Genomic DNA, 25287 nt, shown 5'->3' on the forward strand with positions numbered 1-25287 from the left:
ACTGCTGCCTCCTTATGAATACCGAAGTACGTCCCCAACAAAGGAAAACACACCTTGGACGTTTTTCCCATTTTGCCTGAGCCTCATATCGCGATATCCCTGCTGAGCGTGAATGGCAAATTTTAAATGTCATTCAGGACCTATTGAATACTGCTAGTATTTGCATTCCTTAAAAAGTAGAAAAACATTAACCTTTTGTTTTATTGAATTAAAATGCCATGGAAATGCTGATGTAGTCTTCAGAGACTGAAATACTTTTACAAAGAAGAATAGCTGTCATTTATTAGACACAAAGAACAATTACTTGATAGGATGCTTTCTGACAAAAAGCAGATTGGTATTCTCATCATAGAAAAGGCATTGTAAAAAAACCCAGCACAGACCTCTGAGACTTGAATAATTTAAAGCTGCATTTGGTGCAATTTGAATTTTTCTTTAGGGAGGCAAAGTTAAATACCTTTAATTTGTTCTAATTATTTCAAATTTGCAAGTTAATTATGGCTGATCATTAAATAACAAAAAGGACTATCGTCTCCACAGAGTTTTACCTCCTACCCTCTGCATTACTTAAGCTAGATTTTAGTATGCATGAATTAACTTTCTAAATAATCACACGGTTTGACTAAATGGCTCAGTAAAATGAGCTCTGATCCTCAGAATAAGCATTAATGGACATTAGAAAGGCTATTGGGACCCATGTTACTTACATTATAAGTATTTTTAATGGGGTCTTATTTACTAATCTTTATGTACTGTTCAAGTTAGGGCACCATATAGATACATTATTCTGCTTTAATAGAGGAAAGTCAGTTCTTCAAGATACTAAAACAAATGTCCATTTAGAGCCAACTAAATTCATTTTTAAATTAATGCAGGAAAACTCTGATAGAATTTAAGTAGTTTTAGCTGCTCATTCTGATGAATCAATCCAACATAATGGTAGCCTTGGTCTGCAAATGGAGTTTTACAGATCTATTGAATCGCTAAGTAACTCAAGCAGCGAAGACTCGTGCCACAGAGAAGCATTTACTATCACCATGCATACACCCACAAGGTTTCATCTCTTCCCCGCTCTGTACTTAGCGCTTATCTGATGAGTTCCCAGTCATCGATCACAAATTTGGATGCTCACCTTTCACTGAACTCTGATCTTCCCATGCATTTTTCAGTGCCGATCTGTGGCATCCAGAGAACATGACTACATTATAACTAGTCAGAAACCCAAAACGCAAGGCAATTCATGCCTCCAGTATATATGTTCAACAGATGGCTGCCTTAATGGTACCCTACTGCACCCTGTTGAGGCAAGGGCTTGCGAGTTTAACCATTATCAAACTAACAGATTGCCGTGGTAGGTTAGCTCCAAAAGCAAACATGTTGGAATGTTATTTTCCTGTTCCACAATTTCTGTTTTAAAAATAAAATAATTAACAGTTCATGTGTGCAATCTGCTGCAATTATATCAGGCCAAGAATGCATAACACTTAATGATGCAAAACTGGCGATAAGCAAGCAGCCCAAGCAATATGTTTTTGTAGCTGGAACCTGTATTGCCATTTCAGATGCAGTTTGACAAACAGGCTGAAAATTGCCTACCCCCTGCTGCCTTGGCTGGGAGAGTTCAGCCAGATCAGCTTCCAGAGTCAGCTCGGTGTAAAGCAGCAGTGTCACAAGTGCTGGGACAAAGAAGAAGGTGTCAAAATATCCCAGGATCTTCTTTGCAGCAGTGGTCCAAATTTAGGTCAGTTTAAATCAAGTTATCAAACCACACTTTTGAAAACCACGAGTTCCAAAGCGGGACTGTTTGGGAAATTCGTTGTCTGCCAATAAAACAAAATACTCATTGGGAGAAATGAAGGACTGTAGACCTTGGATGAGTGGATCTGAGAGGCAACAACAGTAGTCTAAAAAACCACAACTCTTTCGAGTACTCTCAAGTGTACTGTGTCACTCTTTGTAAGCCCCTACCTCCAGAAATACCAAGTGACGCAGATTTTTCAAGTCGTTTTTTTTTTAACAATGTGTCAGGAAGGGCAGTGTGATGACCCTAATACACAAGGCAGACAGTGAAAAACCAATGTAGTGAAGAAGCACGGTCCCTGGACAGCAAGGTCAGCAGAGGTGGAAGGGAACTGGAACTGACCCCCAAGTACTCAATTCACTGAAAAAAGGAGACACCTGAAATTAGTGCATACACTGTGTGTGTCTGCTTAGAGCTCATCGTGAGGAAAACCCAGACAACAGAGGTAGAGCTTACGGCCTGCCTTAGCACATCTCCATCTGCAACCTGGAGTTCTCTTCTGAGGGGGCAGAGCCTGCTCCTTCTTTACAGTGGAGCTGGGGAGAAACACGTCAAGATGTGCAAACCAGCAGAGCAGCAGATGGGAAAGAGGATGGAGATTGGTCCGCTCGCTCTTGCCTTGTGTAGAACATGCAAGTCTGCAGGACTAAGTAGAGCTGGAAGGGCGGTAAGAGAGCTGCAGGTGAGGAGGAGAAGCAGTGTGAACTTCAGGGCAACCTCTCATCCCTGAATGCCATCCCCCTTCTGTTTCTCACTCCAAACTAATCTGCTCAAGTCAGCAGATCAACAACCTTAAAAACACATTGTTAAAATTCTAAAGCCTATCATATTGAAACATAGTGTTTGGAAAAAAAAAAATCTAAGCTTTGCATCTTCCCCTCTAGAAAGCAGGGAAAATATCCTATTCTAATACAGACCTTGAAGGCCATACTCAAGCCTAGAGTGAGATTTCGTGGCCCAATTATGAAACCTGGCATTTTGAGGCTCATGTTAGATGCATCAGCATGTTAATGACACTGCTGGGATCCAGTGCATGTTAATAAGAAACAGCTGCTTTCCTTTCTAGAGAGTATGTTCATTTATAGTTTTGAGATACAGAATCATAGAGTGGTTTGTGTTGGGCGGGACCTTTGGAGGTCATCCAGTCCAAACCCTTGCAATGAGCAGGGACATTTTCAACTTGACCAGGTTGCTCAGAGCCCCATCCAACCTGACCTTGAATGTTTCCACGGATGGGGCGTCAACCACCAATCTGGGCAACCTCTGCCAGCGTTTAACCATCCTCATGGTAAAAAATGTCCTCCTTGTATATAGTCTGAATCTATCTTCTTTTAGTTTAAAAACATCACTCTTTGTCCTGTGACTACAGGCCCTATTAAGAAGGCTCTACCCGTTTTTGTTATAAGCTCCTTTAAGCATTGAAAGGCCACAATAAGGTCTCCCCAGAGCCTTCTCTTATCCAAGCTAAAGAAGCCTAACTCTCTCAGTCTTTTTTCATAGGAGAGTTGCTCCATCTCTGATCATGTTTGTGGCCTTCCTCTGCTCCAATAGATCCGTGATCTTCACAACAGAGTCCATCTCCTTTCTCACATATTTTTCTAGGCAAAAGGCAGGAGGGCAGGGACAGGTAGGGGAGCACCTCAGCAGCCTGCAAAAGATCTGGAACTGAAATATAAATATTATCAAATCTGCCTGTAACAAAAGGAATTTTTATCACAGAAAAATAGAGAGTGATTGCCTACGTGTTATTATGCACACAGTATATTGCTGGAGAGTGATGCAGAGCTTTCATCTTTTACATTCCTCCTCAGGATCAGTGCCCTCAAATCCAGCAATGCCTGTGGCTGTATCAGGTTTCTCTGTTGGGTTTTTTTGGTTTGTCTGGCTTTGTTTTGTTTTTCTGTTCAACTGTCTCCCTTGGACCTACTCCATTTGGTTCATTTTTCTCTCATCTTGAAGGAGTTATACCAGCCACTATTCTAAAAAACTAATCCATAGTACAGCTTCTCGACCACTCTTTCAGAGACCAGTTCTGGTGCTCAGATATTTAATTCTACCAGCAAGAATTGAGGCCACATATGCTCTTAATTAGCAATGACCTATTAGATCATACCAGCCACAGGTGAAACCTTGGCCTCATTGAATCAATCAGAATACTGCCTTTATCTTCAATGAAGTCAGGACTTCACTTAATATACACAGTTAGAAGTCCATCTGTAGCAAGTACTAAGCTACATTTCACCTAAAATTATATTCATACCTTCCCTTTGAAGCTCTGTCCTCATTCAGCTTTAAGGTAGCTATATTTCAACTCTCTACCAGCACTTTCCCCACATATCTTAGTTTTCCTAATAAGCAGCAAAATGAGCTCTGATTACTTTTCTCTCTTCTCTTCTGAATCCAAATAAAATTCCAAGATAAAGGTTTTCAGACAGTCAGAGAGAAATGGCCACAGAAAACAGACTGGCAAAGCTTTAGCAGGACAAAATGCTGTGATTGTGTGTTTGGCCTTTCTTACAGAGCAGAGCAGCTGTCGTTCCAGCAAGCAGTGCTGTCAGCCTTCACAAAAGAAAGTCATGTAAATGTCAAGTCATAGGTATAAAAACAATCCTTCAAAACAGCGTCTGTATACCTGAAAAGCCTGACTAGCTGTCACCAGTGAAAGTACCATAAGAAATGATGCAAAAGCCTGTTTAGGACCTACAAAGTTTTTAAACTAAATCCAAACTTCTCCAGTGGATCAAGCTACATCGCTCCCTCCTTCAGAAGGATAATCACACACTCTTCAGCAGAGCGAATGCCTTAGTGCCTTACCCAGCATCACTACTGTGTGGCTGACAGCCAGCCCCATCCACAAGGTGCCCATGGAAATGCCACAGGCAAGACATCTCCTGAACAAACATCTCCCAGATCAGACTGCAATTTCGTTGCGATAAAGGCCAATGAAAACAATGCATCATCCTTTCTCCTCTTGGCACACCCAGGACAAACGATTTTACAGTAGTTGGGCTGCACTGCAACACTGGATCACTCATTTGCTAAGGGTGACAATATAGCAGAAGAGGGACATAATAAGATTTGGAAAGCAGGTACTCACAGGGTTTCCAGCATGCCCTACCAACAAGACCTTTCGAAGAGATGTCTAATTAGAGGAACAGGTATCTAAGATTGCTCTCTGGTGTGCAGTTATTATGAAGAGTTACATATGCCCAGAAAATAAGAGTTTTGGAGGATTCTGTAGGGCCCATATGTGAACCCAAGTGTTATAAAAGACGCAACACCTACAGCTGATTCTGTTCGTTGACAAAGTTGTACTTGACAGGGGCTAACTTTCATTACTCAGGATACTGGCATGATAAATTATCATCCCTGGTTTCTAAGTGAGGAAATGAAGGAACATAAAGTTAGACTTCTCACACTGATGGCATCGAAAATTAATAACCATTAACTGGGCAAATACACGTACCCCTAAAGATCCTGAGGTGACCTTCCAGCTCACTGCCAGCTACCCTGATATCAAGGAACATATTGCATGAAAAGCCTTTCATAAATGCATCAAATTCCACAATAAACGCAATTAGAGGTTTTAACTTTCCTGCTCTTCTGAGATTGCTCTTCTTCAATCTGAGTTCTCTAATGATCAGGGATCATTAGCATTGAAGCCATCATGGCAGCACTCTTAACAGGACCTGCCTTTTTCCATGGAAATTCTGTCCTCTTCTTCTAATCATCTTTATCTGATCATCACCTGATGACTGAATCGAGCACAGATTACTATAGGTTTTTAGGGTTATATAAATCAGTCAGCATCAAAGTCTTACAAATCTTGAGACTAATGAATCTGGAGACTACAATGCTTTTTCAATTTCAAAAAGCCATCAAAGGCTCAGTGTGTTGGCAAGGACTCAGTCCAGGTACAAGGCAAAGCTCTAATATGATGCCAACACGTCTCCTCACACCACACTGGATTCCCAGCCAAATATAATTCCGATGTCGTTTTTGAATCTTGTTTTATAGCAAACAAAACCAATGACACGTTAGAATATACACAGGTCTGCAACTACAAATGCACACGGCACCCTAAATGCTCTCATACTAGGATCTTCTAAAATAGTGTCACACATCAGCCCACTTCTGTTGCAAATGTTATAGGCACAAGAAAGTTCTGGCTGATTAAAGTAGGCATTTGTTTTAGCAGTAGAGCTGAAAGAACACTTTGACCTCTACAAAGTTAAGAAGGAATGGCAGGATATGTGTGTACAGGTGCTTAGAAAGGGTACAAGAAGAATGGGCCATAACTTTTCTTTTCTCTCTATGTCAAAAATCATATGGGGGTAATTCAATGTCTTATGTGCAACTGCAACTGCGTAGATAAGTTTTTCTCATCGTGATTGTGACCCCATCAACAGAAGCACCCGTCCTGATGCATCTTTACACTTCATTGGCCTTTCTTCCATGATTAAATCACATTTGTGGGGCATGATCAGTCTATGATTAAGGAGTATATTAATGATTTACTACTACACTAGTACTCATCTATGTTATATTGCTTAGTAAAATGAAAACACTGAGATTGTTTATTGATCTGGTTTATAAAAAAATCTTATAGCCCAAAAAGAAGTAAAGACAGAAGTTAGACTTTGGACTTTGTACTCAGATTAGTGGGTTACTACGTTCAATAGATGTAGATTTGACAAGGTAACTCTTGGAAAAGATTTAAAATCTCACCTCTGGCCACTTCAATTGCCTTGACTCCACTGAAGTTACATATTTCATAGAGCATCTTTGATGGCTAGTGAATGAAAAATCAGCTATTTATTGCAAGTGCAATACAGACTTAGACATCTAACCGATGGCACACAACTCTAAAAACCATGGCCTGGGCCCCATAAAAACCAGCACACTTTTCAGTGCATGGATTTTCTGTGAATAAGACAGCACCGCCAAATATTGACTCAACCAGGATATCTACAAAACAGACGTACCATGTTTTTATAGTCTTATATTCAGGAAGTAAAGATACATAATAGAATTGAAACCACATAGAAATCATTGCCTCGCCAAGAGGCACGCATCAGTGAGGTACATATTGGTGTGCTCTGATGCACAGTATCAAGGGAAGGAATGAAGGGAAGAGACCCTGGCATGAGGTTGTGGGCAGTGAATCTGTGGGCTCTGTCCACGCTCTGGTTCCCTGCGCCTAGAAACTGAACGTGACAAACACACCATGTACTTTTGTTAGTCCAGACACAAGCAATTCCTGCCATCTTACAGCTACCTCTACTTATCTCAGGTCTTGGAAGTCCACCTTTGCACAGGTTTGTTACGATCTGTTTGAAAATGTCTGTCCAGAGCTGTCGCCACCAGTGCCACTCTGATACCAAGATGTGGGTTTAAGGCTTGCGTTATTTGTGTTGCCGAACCACCTCAGCCCTACTGAGTCTGCAGCTGTATATAAATTTAGCTGTTTTCTCAGAGACATGATTTTCTCAAAAAGGATGCAAGATGTAGATAGAAATTAAGGGAGCACAAAGTTAAAAAGAAAAAAAGGATTAACTACGCAATGATCAAAGAGAACAGCATGCAGTTACACAAAGAGGTGAAGCCCGGTCCTATTAACAGAAGGCTGAAGATACCTGCATACTGTTTTACTTCAAATTCTTGTGTGTGCTGGAAGGTATATACATACTTTCCTACACAGAACAGCTGATGATCTGTCACTGCAGTTGAGTTATACTACTTCTCTCCCTAGGTCACCAGTGCTATCTTTTGAGTATGACTCAGATTTTAGGTGAACTTACCAGGCAGAGACCAACCTTGTGGTCAGTGGAAAGAGATGCATTAGTTTTAAACTCATCAAATTATGCTTGAGGGTGGAGAGGAAAAAAAACCACTCAAACTCTGAAAAAGAAAAAACAGCTCAAAGAGGCAAGATGTGAAACAAGAAAGACAAAGTCAGAACAGACAGAGGCAGAAGTCACCACGATGTTACTCAGTGGTTTCAAAAGACAGAAGGAATTAGGCAATGTGGTAAGAGTACACGGTCAAAAGCTCATGCAACACCAAAAGAACCATGCAGTCCAACACAACTGAAGGAGTAGAGAAGGTGGCAGGGAAAATAAAACAGGAACCAGCATTGTGACTTTCTGCAGAGCCCCACAGACTGACACTGCAGACAACCAGCCCTTGAAGGAGGCTTTCAGAGAAGCAACAGTGGCAAGATCTGAATAAGCAGCCAAGACACCCATTTGAAAAACTTATTTTGAAGGACAAGAATGAATATTGATCAAAGAAGTCTTTAGAGTAGTTACAGTGCAAGATGAAGGACTGGAGCCAGGGGTGGTGTTTTAACTGTTGACACAGGGAAGGCGCATTTTTGCTGCAAAGAAGGAAGCTGCAGTAGCTGTCAGCAGCCCAGATGCGTACGGAGAAGGGAAGTGACCCTGAGGTTATGAGTCTGAGTGACAGGGAGGATGTGGCATTATCAAATTCAGTAGCGAAGAGAGATTTGGAAGAAAAAGTAAGCGAGTTCTGTTTTGGCCAGATTAGGAATGATCTGAAGGCAAAACAACCAGGATTATGTGTCAGGAAGGCAGTCAGATATGCAAGACTAGATGGAACAGAGCAGAGGGTTTAAGAGTTATTGGCAGAGAGATGATAGCCAAATCCGTGTAACTGGATGTTGTCATCCAGGGACATGGGTACGGAAATCTCCAGGCAAATCAAGGAGTGACTAAATCCCTTCTCTGCCACCTCGCAGAGGTTCTTGCCTGGTTCCAAGAGAAATTATCTAAAATAGTGCTGCAAAAACATGCATAAAAAAACCTGTCTCTCCATAAAATCTAAAGATCATACTGTTTCTAAAATTAGGGCAACCACTAAATGAAAGTTAACCCGAACAATAACTTCAGCTAAACTTCAGGTCACATGCATTTAATATAATGAGATGAAGAATATGAAAAGGCCATTCATAATGGAATTCATCGAGTTAGGAATGCCATGCTTAGCTGCCTTATAACATATAATTAATGATCCTATAAAAATCCAGCAGTACGAACTCTCCCGGCTGCCCGCAGAACTGTTCTTTATGCTGGGTAGGGCAAGCAAGCATCTGCTTCCACAAATACTGCCCTTTGAGAAGCTGAAAAGCTTTTTTCCCCCCTGCTCCATCAGGGACCACACTGCCATTTCCATGACACGCTGAGCTTTGAACCGTTACCAAATCAGACTATAGCATTTGGCAACCCAGTACACATCTGTCATGATAGACTGGTTACTGGTGAAATGTTAAAGAAAAAGTCATTAACTCTTTTCCATTGCTTCTAATACCCCACCTTCCTCTAGATTATTCATAATCCCCACTAAACCCACCCCCTGTTTATAGTCTTTTAACACAACAGAGAAATATCTGCTCTCTGGAGAGCTGCCTTGCCTTATACCACTCCCAACCATTTGGTACAACAAAAGACGTCCTCTCTCCATCAAAAGGCCTGATCCCTCCTGAAGCCTTGACGCTCAGATTCAAGGTTAAAGGATTAAGGCCTGAAGCATTGAGTACCAGAGGAAAGGAAGCCAAATATCAAAAGAAACACAAAAATCAATCCTCTTCACCACAGGAGCAGTGTGAGGAACAAATCAGCTGGGCTGAAGCTAAAATTTTCTCTGTGTGGCTCTCAAAAATTAGCACTGTTATAAATGTAATGGGTAGTTCTGCACAGCCTCAGCACCCTTGCAAAGCCAAAGAGTTCAGCTCAACACATCGGTATGGCCTGGAAAGTTTTGTGCCAGAACAATTCAGCAGCAAATACAGGAAGTCCACTTCAGAGAAAGCGAGAGCTGGATAGCAAGCGAGAGCACGTGTGCAGTTATCTTTATATGTAGTCTCTCTATCTGCAAGCGGCAGAATCCAGTATTTACTGGAGTTTGCCTTTTACTTCAATTCTCTGCGTGCTGAAGTGCAGCCAAGGTCACAAGAGGGGTGGGGGAGCGGGGTTTAGCTTAGAGCAGCTGTGATCACGGCCAGAACAGCAGGGTACAGAGGATTTCTTGCTTAACTTTGTAATACCAATAGCTTTTGTTCTTAGTCCTGCCCCATCAGTTCTGATATAAGCTTTTAAATGGCGTGAAAGTTGTGCACGTGGGTTTAAAATCTCCTAATTTAAAACTACCTTCCAGAACATTTTGTTTTATAAGATTTTTCTTTAACTTTTCCAACTCACAAATTGCTGGGACATACGAGTATCTAGATTAAACACAATTTTCTCTTCATCCAAGATTACATATAAAAATAAAAAGTAACAAAATTACATGTCTGAAAAATTAATCCACGCCAATTTATAAAAATAGAATTCAGGTTTTCAAAATTCAATTCAGGCAGTAAACTAAGAGTGTCTACATTTCCCTGTATAGGAGGCATCTGCAAATGACTTGCAAAAATGTCTCTCACTGTCTGCAAGTGTTGGCAAGGAACAAACTCCTTCAGGAGATGCATGAATTTTAAATATTTCAAAGAAAAAATATCTCTGAGCATTTCCAGTTCTGATATGTGATATTACAGAACTATACCCATGCAGAAGAACTGGCAGGAAATGCAAGTTTTATGAAAATACCAAAGCACTTGAATTTTAGCAAGCCTGTTTTCACTGATTGCCATCCTATGCTTAGCAGTGTTTCTAACACCAGAGTTTCTGTGCTTTTTGAAGACCTCACCTACAGGTTGGCTCCATCTGCCCACAGAAACTACTTATGGTGTCTCTCACTACATCTTTTACCTCGAGTCTATCGGTGGGCATCCTGCTCAAGGTTACTTTGGACTGTAATGGAAATAACGTAATGCTGCTGTGTGCTGCATACACGATCATGAGAACAGAATCACCATAATTCAGGTAAATGTAAGAAAGGCAGCTTCGAAACCCTCTCACAGTTGAAAGTAAGCCTGAAAATGAGATTAGTGAAGCAACCAGGTCAGCAGAAATGAACTCCTCACTCCCCAGTCCGATCAGGATCAACTGCCTACCTTTAAAAAAATAAAAAAAATAATCATAATAATAGATAAATGTAAAATATTGCCACACACCCCATTAAGCAATAAGCTTTCAGTAAGAACAAAAGCCTTCACCCTGCACAAGAAAACCTACTGCCTCCGGAGTCTGCGCACAGCACTAATGAAGCACAAATGTAGATCTAACTCGGACTATGCTCTCCCACAACGTCACAACAGACTCTGGCAGCCATCTGTTGGAGGGATGCTGTGCCTATATATAGCCAGACAACGCCACGAGAGAAAGAAAAACTCATATCTGCACCTAATTCAGCACTTGCACTATTGGCAGATCTGCAAGCACTTTTTTTACCGGCCAAACAAATGTTCACTCCACAAATATCCCATCTAAAAATGATACAAACTTCAATGTAAAATTATCTGGAACAAGAAAGTAACTCGGGTGTTAAAAGGAGCACTAACAAGTGGGTAAGTGGCTTCGAGATACACAGATTTTATGGGCCATTTGCAAGAACAGTTGATTTCAGCCCGATTCAATGTGCCAGTCTGCCAAAACAGCAAATAGATGAAAAAAAGCCTCAACAAACTGTATTCAATACATTCCTAAAAGTTGGCCAAGTACCATACAGACACATCTCATGACACCAAGGACAACTTACAGAGGAACTGAAGCCTGGGAGGTCTTGGATTACGAGCCAGTTGTGGCACCGGTGATGGTTTCTTCTTCGGAAGCTCAGGACAGGAGTAACAGGAGGTGACGCACACCACCGTGAAGCACTGACAGGAAAACTCCAAATAGGAAACAAAATGGGTGCTGCCATTGCCACTGGTTTTTAAATTCAGTTCTCTTCAAAATGGGAGTAATGGGGCCAGTGCAAGACAGGTCGGAGGTGGCAGAGCTGTGTGAATGCATGTGATTTAAATTCTATTTTTAAATTAGCTGGGGTTGAGGGGGGCTGCATGAACAAACCTGGATATGCCTGGGACAGCAGGGGGAGCTGCGAGTCTGCGTTCCTCTGCATGTCTATCTAATTGCGTTGAATATTTGGACAAAAACACAGAAGTACGCTTGCACACCACCACAGAAAGATGTCTGCATGTCTAACAAGCCGCAAAAAGAATCGAGTTCATAACAAAGCATTAAACAAGGAACAAGAGATAATTGTCACCTTCTCTCACAAGATAATAAAAATAGTTACACCATAAACATAAAAAATCTTTTAAAAGACCCCTGACAGCATTTCCTCCTGGAACTATCACTATAGCAATGAGCATTCAAATAAGGGGAAAGTACTGCTGAATTCTGCGCTTGCTATTTTCAACAAACTAAAAATACAAACTGAAAAAAATACACACAGGTGATATAGAATGAAGCACATGAACATAAAAAGACTTCAACGAAAGTAAAGGTGGCAAATTCCACCTGCAAATCTTTAATACTCCAGGAAAGAAATCCTTTAACCAGGTAGCACAGATTGAAAGAGTGCCTGCAGATAGCTGCAAACCCATCCGATAGCTGCTGTATCCAACAATCCCTATTTATAACGTTTTGCACAGGTCAATGTGGAGGTGGAGTGGCAGTATTGTGTGAAAGCTGAGGAAAAGATGCACCTTAGAGAGAAGGCGCTAGAAATCTGTACTGGCAAAGCTGTATAGGAAACCTAGGAACTGGAAAAGCAGGGTATCTGATGTGTTAAGATATAGGCACAGAGCAGAGCTCTGAGGAAGGGTGCTTGCAAGTAGCAAACCCTGTCTTCTCCAGTTGGTGCTATTAAATAGGTCTTATTTCCATGACATTCAGATCCAAAGTTGAGATTAAATAAAGGAGAGAAGAGTGGGTTGTTTTAAAATTCCTCTCCCAGATGCAGACGTCAGGAGCGCACACAATAGCAGGTGCCGGGTGTATTGATCCTACTGAATACGCATGGAGTGGGTACTTGAGCATGTACCAAGCATCTGCGTCTGGGAGAGGAAAGCACTTTGTAAAAGGCTGTTTTATGCTAAACAAATGCATCAGGTTATGTTTTTATTTTGAATATTTTAAAGCATCTTGCACATTGGGGCAGACTTGAAAAGAAATTATACAGGCAACCAGACAACGTACCATTAATTGCACAAGTTACTATCTCCATAGCTGAAAACTGGCTGTGGGCTCACTCAGGAGCACTTGAAGCTGCTGAAAACTATCCTCAGTAAAACCTGCTCTGACTGCTGCACCTCAGAGAACTGCAGATCCTGCACTTGAAGACTCCTCAGGTCCCACGCGCTGAACCAGCTGCAAGCAGGCGAAGGACAGACACGTTTCATCCCTACAGCTCCTCAATGTAGCCAGCAGGGAAGTGACAAACACTGCAAATTCATAGCGGGACCGGACAAAGAGGCTGAGATGGACAACGCTTGCTGACTTTGATAATAAAAAAAGCCATAATGGCACATTCAGAAGAGAAAACCAAACAAGCACCCATTAGAAAATTTGGCTATAGTTTGTAGTAGACATCAAGATAAAGGTTTTTCTTTTCACAGACAGATTATGACCAAAATCTGTACCAGAAATCAAACTTTGTACTGCATTTGCTCATGAAATCTTTTTTTCCTTTGTCAAGGAGGGAAAAAATTAATCCCTACAGGAGATGACAAGATGCCTTTTAAAGTACATATCTCATTTCTGACTACAATTACCTTTCAATAGCCTGGCACAGCTGCACGCTCCTATTTGCTTTGTGTTTTTCATTAAGGGCTCCTCTATTATTTGTACCCATCCTATAGCACTTATGCCTGGCAGTGATGCACATTCCCTTGCCTACGATTCTCCCCACATATAGTAGAGAATAAATTGCAATTAGATTTTCGTAATTGTAGATAATTAACTCAAAATGAGCTGTTAATTATAAAAAACCTATGTTTTTCAGTTCTTGATTATATTATTTATTTTACTTCTAAACTCTAATATCTCACTTCAGCAAGTTTAGTATTTTAAAGGACTTTCCCTATTTCCTTTAAAATACCAGAATATTTTTAAGCTAAGTTTTGCTTATTTGAAGACTGAAATCAAGTTTCATGCTGTGACGTTTACTAGAAGAGCTCTCGTGTATGAACTGAAAGTCAGCGAGGGCTGGTTTTCCATTAGGGTTCTGATAGCATTTGCTGTAACAAGAACCATTTGGTAGGTCAATTAAAAAAGAAGTAACAACAAACCAACACGCCCCCCCAACCCCCAGAAAAATCCAAACCCCGCAACCCCAACAAAACAACAAAGAAACAAACAAAAAAAAACCCACAAAAAGCAACCAAACAAAAACCACAACCACAAAACAAAAAAGACTGTTAGAAAAAAGGATTTAATCCCACCAGCTCTTCCTCCTTTCTAAGCTCTAGCCACACACTTGTGCACTCTCTCTCGATACCGAAGAAAACATCACTTACATATTCAAATGCATAAAAGAGACAAATGGACTTGTCTTCTGCAGCCTCTTTCAGCCTTACATTAGAGTAAATTATTTAGGGACCATTCATCTGGTAACCTTTGCAAAACTGAAGATGGCATATAGGAAGAAAAACTTCCAAGTGTTTTGCTGCCAAACTTTGGAACCAGCTGGCGTGGCAACTTGAGAATGCACAGAAACACATCAACGTTGAAAAATTACAGTAAATTAAACCAGGGGAATGAAGAGAGGGTGGGGAACCTTTTAAAATCTGGAACTCTCATTTTGTTAACGGCACAGGTTTTCCTCATTTTCCCTGCTAGGCTATGTAAATTTTTGCAGGTTTTTGGTAAATCGTTGCCAAGAAGCCCCACAGATGTTCTAGGTCACATTGCTCCTCCAAGTCACTTAATGTTACTGCATCTTAAACATACCATGACTTTCTATCTTTTTTGTTACAGTGATCACACTTTGATCACTTCAGTCTGTGTGAAAATGAAGCAAAAAAGCATCAGAATACAATGAGGACATGTCAGTAACTCACAGCAGCCAAACACCTGGTTTTGGAAGCTAACTTCCGTAGTTCTGGAGAAAGAAGTCCTATCCCTTTCCAGTGTAGAGGGATGTCAATAAAATAAAATGAAATCACTATCACTTGATATAAAAAATTTAAGAAAAATGACAGCATTGGACCCTTAGTTTATAAATAAATTAACATTTCTGCAAGGATTCACACAGTGGAGAGAAAAGCTGATTATTTTAAAGACTTCTCTTGTCACTGAAGAAGGGGCCATTCAGAGGACAGCTGCTCTTCTTGTCCACCAAACAGAGGATACTTTGGTCAAAAGAACATCTATAGTTCAGCACAGAACAAGAAACTGTTACTTTTTGAGAAAGGGAGAAAAACCCTATCAAATTCACAGTTTTTTATTTGTTGCTTTTCTAATAAGCCTGAATCTTCTTCCAGTGCTAACAGGAAATGTGACAGGGTTGGACAAAAAGAAAACACAATAATGTATTGATTAAAGTTTTAAATAGCATGCAAAATTGAGATAAAGAGCTAAATACAGGCTTAACTCTGCTTCCAGTTATTTCGGTGGTAGCTTGCTCTGATTGCACTGAAGCAGAGGTGAGATACAGCGTTGTTTAAAAAACAACAGCTCATTTCTATGTGGGAGTTAAAGGATAATGTATTTTTTTACAAATAAAATCAAGAGATGTTCTGATCTTAATTGGAAAAATAAGGGGCAGTACCTAGAACAAAGAACAAAAGCTAAGATGTTGTGAAAACTCCGTTTTGCACTGGGCTAGGTCAGTGTCCCTAAGAGATGACGCACAAAACCTGAGACCCCTACAGGAAGTCAACCCCTAAACCTTGAGCAATAACAGCTCTGCATAACTATTGAGTTGACTCATAAAACACAACAGCCAATGAATTTTACCTTTCCTGCAGAAAAAAGCTCTTAATCTGAAACAAACACAAGAACAAATACACTTGGCAGCCAACAGCACACTGTCAAGAAGATATACCGACACTGTGAAGTACTTAGGAGAGAAGAGAGGAATTACCTTAGCCCCGTGCTGTTGCCGTTCATCATCAGAGCAAGTTCTCCAGGTGCTTCATCAATGGGCACATCTTCTGACCCAGGTATGCAGCCTCTAAACCTGAAAAAGCAGAGGTAGCTGGTTTTGCAGCTGGTCAAATCATCACACCAGGAACTCGCCACAGAAAGGTGAGTTGTGTGTCTACAAACAAGGCACTCGATCACATTAAGTGCAGAAGCTTTCACGACTGTTTTCACACTTTCCAATATACTTTTGTATTGCAAGGCTGACTTATGTCCAGTGCCTTTACTTCTAAAGGTTTCCATTGGGAAAAAGATTAGAAAAAATTTAATTTACTGATTTCCAAGGACCAGCTCCCTTAAGAAAATGGTCACAGTATCCAATAACAAACATCCCTGTTGGGCTCAGATTACAGCTCCAGCAGCATCAGAGCTCACAGGCACCATCTGTAAACTGCCTAAAACGGAGGATTCATTGGAGATGGTTGTGTCTCCTGAAACTATGGGCCCATAGATGATTCTTCATTTTTAACAGACTACCCCACCTTTTTCTTTCTCTCCAGTGAAGATATAAAAGTAAAGGTGCTTCTCTCTTTTTATTTGAATAAAATGTCTGTTTCCAGGATTTGCCTGCATTTGCTGGTGCTGTTGGCATCAGCAGAAGTCACCGCGCTGCCTCCTTCTCTGCACACACACCAGTTCTGACAGCTGAGCAACTGCTCCACACAGGAACAGTTTGTCTTACAGAAACTGCAGGCTGAAAGTACTATGCTCACTCGAGGCTAAATAGGCAAATGTGGGACATTAAATGCAGTTATGATGCAACGTAGCCAAAAAAAGGATCAATTAATACTTTTGCTAAAGGAGCAGAAGAGTTAATAGCCAATAATGACAAATGGTCAGACCTTTTACTCGTCATTCAATGACAATTCTTTCAGCAGCTCAGAATGGACCTTAACCAGCGCTCCACCCATGCAGAAGGACAGACAAAAATAAACACTCTCTGGAAATGGGTTTCTGTTGTATTGTTTTTTTAAGCTGTCATGATGTGAAGAGATGAACTAGGTTAGAGCCTCCTGACAATGAAGCAAAGGGTATTTGAGCTTAGCTAGACAAATTTTTATTGTTTGTAGTATATAAAATTACCCTGTTATCAAGTTCAAAAATTAATTATATATCTAGAACTGAAATCGAACTGTGATGCCTAAGGGATTTACCTGTAAATAACAAACATTTAATTCTAAAGAGATGGAATATTTTCTAAGAGCAAGCACATTATGTTCTAGTTGCTTTTCACATACAGAATATAGCAAATGTGCTTTCACTGGCACCTCTGAAAAGAGATGACAAAAATACTGGGTCCTGCAATTGATCAGATATGATTTCCTCACTTAGAGTTCTTTTAGGTAACTATAGCTCTGTAAACCATGACATTCTTTTCAGAAAAAAAGAATTGCTGAAGTGGACATGGTGGCATCAGCAAGCACATCATTAAGAATACATTTAAGATCCAGTTTTTTCTGGGCTTACAATACCTCAAATACTGAAAAACATCCATTACAAACACGAACACCAGAAAAACTCTATGTCCTTCATATTCTACTTGTTTTTCATTAGAGAGATGCATGCATAGAATTAAGGTATTTGATGAATACGAATCCATCTGTTCCTACTGAATTCTCACCCGAAGTCATAATCCTTTGTTTGTGACCTCAGTCATTTTCAACATGCACAACTGTCTTTAAGACAGGTACTTTTAAAGCCATAAAACGCATCATTTTCAATGTAAACTACAATCCAAGACAACAAACAAAAAAAAACAACTAAATCACAGTGTTTTCTTAGATTTTGAAAAGAAACAAGGGGCTGGGACTAAGGAAAGAGAGCAATCTATTCCTCAATGGTGGTTATAATACATGAATGTGGGAAGTGGGTCATGTAAGGCAGACTCTCGTGGGATACTGACGGCAGTTGCCATATTAAAACAGTATCGAAATGAGCATCCTCATGAAACCTCCTATTGCTTCTTCTGAAAGACTGCTAGATTTTTCCTCATTGCTTTCACTTCCTAATGCTAAAAAGCCAGTTCTCAACTGAGTTACGCTGGCTAATTCAACTTGCTTTAACACACTGCCTTTCCTTGTTTCTCTCCACACTAACGCGATACCAATAAACCAGTTTATCCCTATTTCCCACAGTCCCCATTTATATTGTCAGGAAGGTATTACCTCACCTCTGCAACGAGCTCATGGGCCTTTCAAGCCACTTCCCATACTTCTGTGGTTACTGTCTTTCCCTTCCCCTAGTTTTAGGCATGTACTGTGCCTCCATCTTGGCGTTCCCTCTTCCAAAAAGACACCGCTGGAAAGAAAATGTCCTTGCTACACAGAGCTCTGTTCCTTTTCAACACAAACATATACGTATATATATGTACATATAAAAAATGATCCTCACTTTTTCACACTTCTTCCAGTCCCTAACTAGGAATGTGCAATACTTCAAAACTGCCCTCTTGAAGGAAACACGGGGGAATGCCACATCCGTGTCGCACACGCTCACAGAGCTCTCTTGCCAAACGTCTGTTTTCCTTCAAGAGCCTGCACTAAGATCAACCTCTCTTTTTCTTCTACTGTTCCACTTTTCCTGCCTAGTCTTTTAGCACTGCTTTTCTTGTGCCTTTCTTTCTACCACATACTGTTTTCCTCTGCTGCTTTCCACAGCTGTCATGCTGTTTCCCAACTGTATATGCTAATATACTAAAAAGTCTCCTCACCTCTAAATCACTGTTAGAATTTGTGCCACAGGTCTTGCCTATCTTATTTTATCAGTTCCATTCTCCCATTTTAATTAAATATTGCCCATATGTTCATTAGAAATTTTAGATTTTTTTTCTTAAGCATAAATCTCAAAATCACCTGTTATAATCCAGACGGGACTGGTGCAGTTGCTGTTGTTTTAGGAGCAGTTTTGCTTCTTGCTGAGCCAACAAATGTTGGAGTCGTTCCTTTTCAATTTCCAGCTCCATTTTCTGCAGGAGCAGCTTCTGCCTTCTTACTTCATACAATTTTTTCGCCTGCCCTGCTGCCTTAGGCCCTGAGTCCACACTGTCATTCATCCCAGAAACTCGAGAGTGTCTGGAATAATCACAGGTTTTGTGAACTGGCCCAGGGTGTCTTCTAAGTGCCTGGCTGCCATGGTGGCTCTCCTGCACGCTCCCTGAGCAACCTGCGTGCCTGTAGGCACAACAGCAACTCACTTGCTGAGGGCACGTGCTCCGAAATTCATTTACTTTCTGGTCCACCTCCTGAGCTGGTTGCACATGGTGAGGGCTCCTCTGCTTGGCCAGAGAATTTATGTTGTTACACTTCCTGCCCAAGTCATTTTCTACCGGATATCCCTTCAGCTGCTCCTGACGGTTGTAACGGACTTCAGTCCTGTTATCGTGGTTATTGCTGCAAGGCTGAGCCGACGCCACGCAGGCTGGGCTTTCAACCTTTGGTGCTCTGCTGTTCTTATGAAGAGCTTGAGGTCTCAAAATACCCAAGTAGGAACCATTCAGCTCCAAGGATGGTTGCTGGCACAAGCTCGTCGTACTGCATACCTGCAATAAGAGAAACAATTTCCTGTGAATTACCAAAATTTATTTTTGCTCGTTAATTTCACTTGGTAAATGTGTTCTCTCAGGAAGAGACTTGCTGCATCATGCTGATGGACACACAGCCAAACCTGAGAAAATATTTATCAGAAGACAGACACGAATCTGCTATCAAATCTACATTTCATTCCATCTACACGAGTATAATAAATGTAAAACTACTGCCTGCAGGATCCTCAGCATAAAATGAGTCGCTTCAGAGTATCAAGTAGTTGTGAGCATCTAGGGTTACATAAAATCAACTTGAAGAGTGGCAAAAAACATTAAATGTTAATGTTTGAAAATGTTTAATTTTGAATACCGAGCCAAAAAATCCATTCAGCCACTATAAATACTCTTTGATTGGCCATTACACAGCAGGAGATTTGATGTAAAACATTTCACCTTGCACTGAATGGGATATTACTTACCGCTGGAAATTTGATGAGAGTTTTTGAAATATCTTTACAGAAACACAGATAAAAACCAACTACTTTCTGTAAAAAATGGTTGTACATCAAAAGCTGTCATTTAAATACAAAACATGTTTAAATTCAGCTATAAACGTAAGTGATTTTTCAATTAAGCTGGGCAAGTGATTATACTCTGATAAAACTCTGAAGAAAGCAAGCAACTGTAATTCACATTTGTCAACCCAGTGCAAGCAAATTCTCGCGGTTTTGTTACACTCATGGATATTAGGTAACAGACATCAAAATCCTGCTTAAGTCCTGCACTGTGGTTCATCCAGGCAGTTAAGCATTTCAGCTTTTACGCACATCAGAACAGCAGTGAATCAGGCGCTCGCATTTCTTTTGCTAGCCCTGTCCATTAATTTCAGTAACTTACTGAATTTAAACTCCTCCAGCCGCTGGGACCTTTCACAAAGACCTATTTTTTTTTAATTAGTGAAGCTGGGCCTCTTAAAGATAACAAAGCCACTGCAGCGAAAGTGGTTTAGCAGGGAAATTTGGTATCTACTGATGGAAAGAAAAGTATTGTTTGCACTCTGGCAGTGGTTACAACAGACAGATATCATCCGCGCAGAGCGAAGACAGCCAGCAAGCCCCAGAGCACTGGAACTTAGGAATGCAAGCAAGCGTCCAGCAATGATTAGAAGAGAGATATAACCCAAATCTATGCAGCATTTATATGTATAATTTAAATTCTTTTTTATAAATAAACAAAATACCAAATATACTCTGCTGCCCTTCAAGACAACCAATTACAAGTCTCTTGCAGACTTCATAGAATGTAAATTAACATGGATTAGCACCTGAATACTGATATTTTATTATTTCCAGTTTTGTGGATACAAATATATCCTCTCTGCCATGTGATTGAAAGCCAAGGATGTCATGTTTTGCCCCAGAGGGCCCCGCGAGTTGGAGGCATTTGCATTAATGTCAGTGCTAAATGTCTGAGGAGAGTCTGGTGCTTGGACTGGGTGAAAAGTGCAGGACATTAAAATATTTTAAAGTCAGAGGGGCTGGCAGGGCAACTGAGCAGAAATGCAACATGCTGCCAAAAAGACGGAGTTTTGTTATTTATTATTTGTAGCATGCCATCCTTGTCTGCAGTATTTTCTAGACAAATAAATGCTACAAAGTCCTTTTAATCTAAATTAGGCAATGCATAAAGGGATGACCAGCAACTGGAAGAAATATTACAGAAAAGGGACAATAAGAGAATCCTATGGTTACAACACTCTCTCCTTCCCCACCTCACCTGCTCCTGCCAATAAAGGACCTGGGGCACCAACAGGAGGAGGCTTTTATGGGGGGCAGTTTCCCAGCCCCCAGAACAGCAGAGGGTGGCAGACCTGAAGGTGTCCTCAGAGGAACCTTTCAGAGCTGGCAGCTCAGGGTGGTCTACAGAAAGCAAACACCTGCCCTTCTCCAGCACATAAACAGAGGGGAAAAGGAACCAAAACAGAAGATTCAAATGATGGAATGACTGAGAATTTCTTTATTTTAGCAGTTTGTTGTATTGACTGAAAAGAGACTGTTAAGAAATCCAAGCACATGAATGAAGATGGTACAAAATAATCATCAGGAGCAGGTTTAAGAATAAAGGCCCACATCGCAAATTAACTTCATGGCTGAGACTCTATTAAGAGTCCCTGAAGGCCCTAAAAGAGAGGTACCAGTTAGCATTTGTTGACCTTGGCCGCCATTAAATCTGCCCTGATGGTCTCAGAAATGGCATTGACATTTAAAGACTTCATAACAAGGCAGAGAAACTTTAATGTTATTTCACAGTTACAATATGTTTGCAGGGGGGGAAATTCTCATTAATGTCATTGAATGCAAGTGGGGATTTTTATTCCTTTAGAAGAAGGAGGTCACGTTAGGTAGAAGACTGAGTCCCAGTTTCACATGCCGTAACGACTACTCAGCAGTACTTTGCAGGCTCTAACCCCAAAGAAAAATTAACTACTGGGAATCAGAAGATAGTTAACAAATCTGTTAGAAATTTGTCTTTTTCTGTTAATACTTTAATTGAAAACTGCAGCTGGATGGTAGAGGCTGCAGGGAAAACAGACTGACATTTACACTTATGAGGGATCAGATGAGGCCGGAGCATGCCATGGCAGATCTGTAAGAGGCAGGCCAGGTGAAAGGGAAAAGTGAAAAAAAAATCATTTCTAAAGACCCCCTTGCTACCGTGAGCCTAAAGACTCACAAGCATAAGGAACTGGGTAATTCTACAAGATGAGTTTAAGAAAGATATTGCCTGCGGGACACATGGAAACCATGACGGACCATGATGGAACAGCTGTGCTTTCCCCTCTGCGGAGCTCTTCCAGGCTTGCTGTACGGTATTTAAAGACACAACTTCCTCTAACCGAGGCTTAAACAAACAAACAAACTCAGGCTGCTCCTTGCAACATATGGAGTTAATAAGACTTGATCAGATGTGAAACTCTTGCATGAAAACAAGGAGATATTTAAAAAATAGTTCAAATAGTCTTTAGAAGAGTTTAAAGAGGAAGACATGTGGGGAGCTCTACGAAATCTCTACCACAATCCCAGTAATTTTTGCTCAGGGATTCAGAGCAGAGCTTAAACAAACATCCAGTCCTTAAAACTTCCTACAAACAGACAAACAGAGCACCAGTTTTATGCACGCTGCATTACGATCTCGGCAAATTCTTCTTGAATGCAACTTGTGCGCTCTGCAGTGTTAATTACAGCGCTGGCAGAGGAAACACACGTTTACAGACTGACTCCAGCACACAGGGCTTTGTGCTGCGAGGGATGAACTAGTAACAGATCGGATCCTACAGTCTCAACACAGGCAAGGTCCTGACAGACTTCACTGGTAGCTCTGCATGTACAAAACATGTTTAAGAAACAGCCCAAAATCATTACCTCAAGAAGTCTTGCACTCTAAGAACAAAAAGCTAATGCCCTAAGAAAATACAGTGCTGTTATGGTGAACATCAGAATTCCTGTGTAAATTAACAGTGTTAGTTTAACCCATAGCACGTGGGTTTGTAGTTTGTAGCTGAAATATATTCTAATACAGAAAAAGAGACAGTGAACTGAAATTATTCTCATCTGTATCTTGATAACGTTTCTCTAACCTGGATTTTCAGCTGTGGGGTTTCTTCTGGTGGGGTAGAAACAGAGGGAGACACATGCAGGGTCAGAATTAGTCCACTGTGCTGATCTGAGCACAGACCCTGGAGGAAGACAAGAAGAACAAACAGAAGCAGCAACCAAAAGAGAAATACAGAGATTTAAAAATAAGACAAAAATTCCTAAATGGACAAATGAGACGCTACCATAGAGAGGGACACCTCAAAGAGCACCAAGGGCACTCATTAGTGACCCAGCTGAGGCACTCATCAAGGTGTACATCCAAACCTGGAACACAGTCACCACCATGGACTGCTGATGTATGGGTCTCAGCTGAATAAAGCTTGGCTTTGGGTTTGCAGGTCTATCGACAGTATAAGCACTTGCTCTTCTCAGTAGAATGAGGAGAATATATTATAAATAAGCTCAGGTAGGATATTGGGGCAACAGAAACGCCATTTTAAGAACAATTATTTCAAATGATAGGACTATTTGAAGTGCATTAATAATGATTAAAGAGCTATCCTTTCCAAGAGTCTGCAAGAATTTACCAAGGAGAATGTAAAAAGGTAAAGATTTTAAAGTAAATTAGGAGGATCTACTGAAGTCTATAATTTTTTCTTTAAATAATATGAGCCTTTATTAAAACTTTGACTATAAATAACCTAATATAGGTCATTACAAAGTGCCCACATAATAGTTTAGCAACGGTCCCTGTCAGTACCTAAGATGAATACAGTAGATAACTCGGAAGGTAAGCTGACCATTTTTCAAGCACCATTTTCTGCAGAAATTATGTATAGCTGTGATTGCCATACTCTACTGAATAAAACAAGTGGTCTCAAATCAAAGAAACTGTGTGAATGGCAGTCACAAGGCCTGTATTTTTCCTGTAAAAAGCTACTGAACTCAATGCACTGAACAGGTGTAGCAAACTAAAAAAACAGGATCACATCACAAAAAAGTGAATCTATAGTTGCTAGCTGACAGCAGAGGTACACCTCCTATGTTTCAATTTTTTTTCTGCTCTTTGTGAAGAGGCTTTGAGCTCGGATGCCAGGTGCACAAAAAACCTGCATTCAAAGTGGCATGTAAGCATTTGCTGGCACTCAGCTCTAAGTGTATATTTTGCATTCATAAACATGCCACCCTTCTTCTCCAGCTACACAAATACTGTAGATAATCTCTAACAAATGCTTCCATTTCAGATCAGCAAACCGGTTTTGCGCTGGCTGATAAGGCAGTCATTAATAATACAGCGCTTCAAGAAAACCAAAGCAGGCGCCTGCACCTTGGGTCTTGGAAGTCGCTGTGAGCAGAATGCCCACCAGGCCCAGACTGTCCCTACACACGGCAATGCAATACCTGACCACTAAAATTAAGCAAACATGTTTGCTTTCTGAGCAAAACTGTATCGGACCTGTTTGCGCTGTAGGAAAATGCCACCATACTAATCTTGACAGCACCAGGTCTGACTATTAACATTCAACGTGCTGCCAGCATTATAAAAACGAAAAATCACAATCTTCTGACTTCAATTTTTTACTTCTGCCCTTTATTTTACTGAAGAATCAGTAGTTCAAGACCTAGATAAATATTTCAAAAACTATACTATTTGTGAGCAGAGCAGGTCACTACCATTTCCCAGTGCATTTGGAGTTCATGTGAAATAAGGGCAGAAGAGTGATGAGCTGCATTTTTAACATGGGCACACACAGAATAGTTGTCTAGCTGATAGAGAATGCGTAATGCAACATCTGCACGGTACGCCTTGCCAAAGCCCATCCCAAATAAATGTAGTGCATTCTCCCTAGTGCAATTAACTCTCGTACTCTGGCAGGTTTTGCTAGAAGATCATCAAGGTAGATTACCTTCCAGCATATGAACTAAATACTTACAGGTGTTATATCATCAGTTATTACTTACAAACTTCTGCATTTAACAAGACATCCAGGCAAATGAATGATCTAATTTATGAATTATTTATAAGAATTTCACAGCATGCTCCTGGCGTCATCCATGGCCTTTTCCAGGTCATATGACACCAATTAGAGCTGAATTTTAAATTATTCAATAACCTGAACTCTCTTGTCATTTAACATATAGATATCAATGCAGTAAACAAGTTAAGTCTAATGGGCCCTGGAGGTTTGCGTTCCTCCGCCCATCAGCAGCAGAGGCTGTATGCTACCACTGGAATAGAAAATAATAGAATGCAGCAGTCAAAAACATTTGCAAGGTTTTAATAAGTTATTTTGGCTCCCTTAGGGATTTTAGTAT

General features: G+C 40.6%; 1 protein-coding gene across 1 annotated transcript in view; it reads right to left on the reverse strand.

Annotated features, from left to right (window-relative positions):
• Nucleotides 1-25287, reverse strand: part of KIAA1328 (KIAA1328 ortholog) — a gene marked incomplete at its 3' end in the record, with an annotated part of 100925 nt that overhangs the window by 2707 nt on the left and 72931 nt on the right. The window contains exons 6-7 of the mRNA XM_010181460.1: nucleotides 18705-19390; nucleotides 15794-15889 (exon numbers count right to left, since the gene is read on the reverse strand). Coding sequence (XP_010179762.1) covers nucleotides 15794-15889; nucleotides 18705-19390 — 782 coding nt within the window. The remainder of the gene's footprint in view (nucleotides 1-15793; nucleotides 15890-18704; nucleotides 19391-25287) is intronic.

This window comes from Mesitornis unicolor, unplaced genomic scaffold (assembly GCF_000695765.1).
Source record: "Mesitornis unicolor isolate BGI_N332 unplaced genomic scaffold, ASM69576v1 scaffold21493, whole genome shotgun sequence".
NCBI classification, from domain to species: Eukaryota; Metazoa; Chordata; class Aves; order Mesitornithiformes; family Mesitornithidae; genus Mesitornis; species Mesitornis unicolor.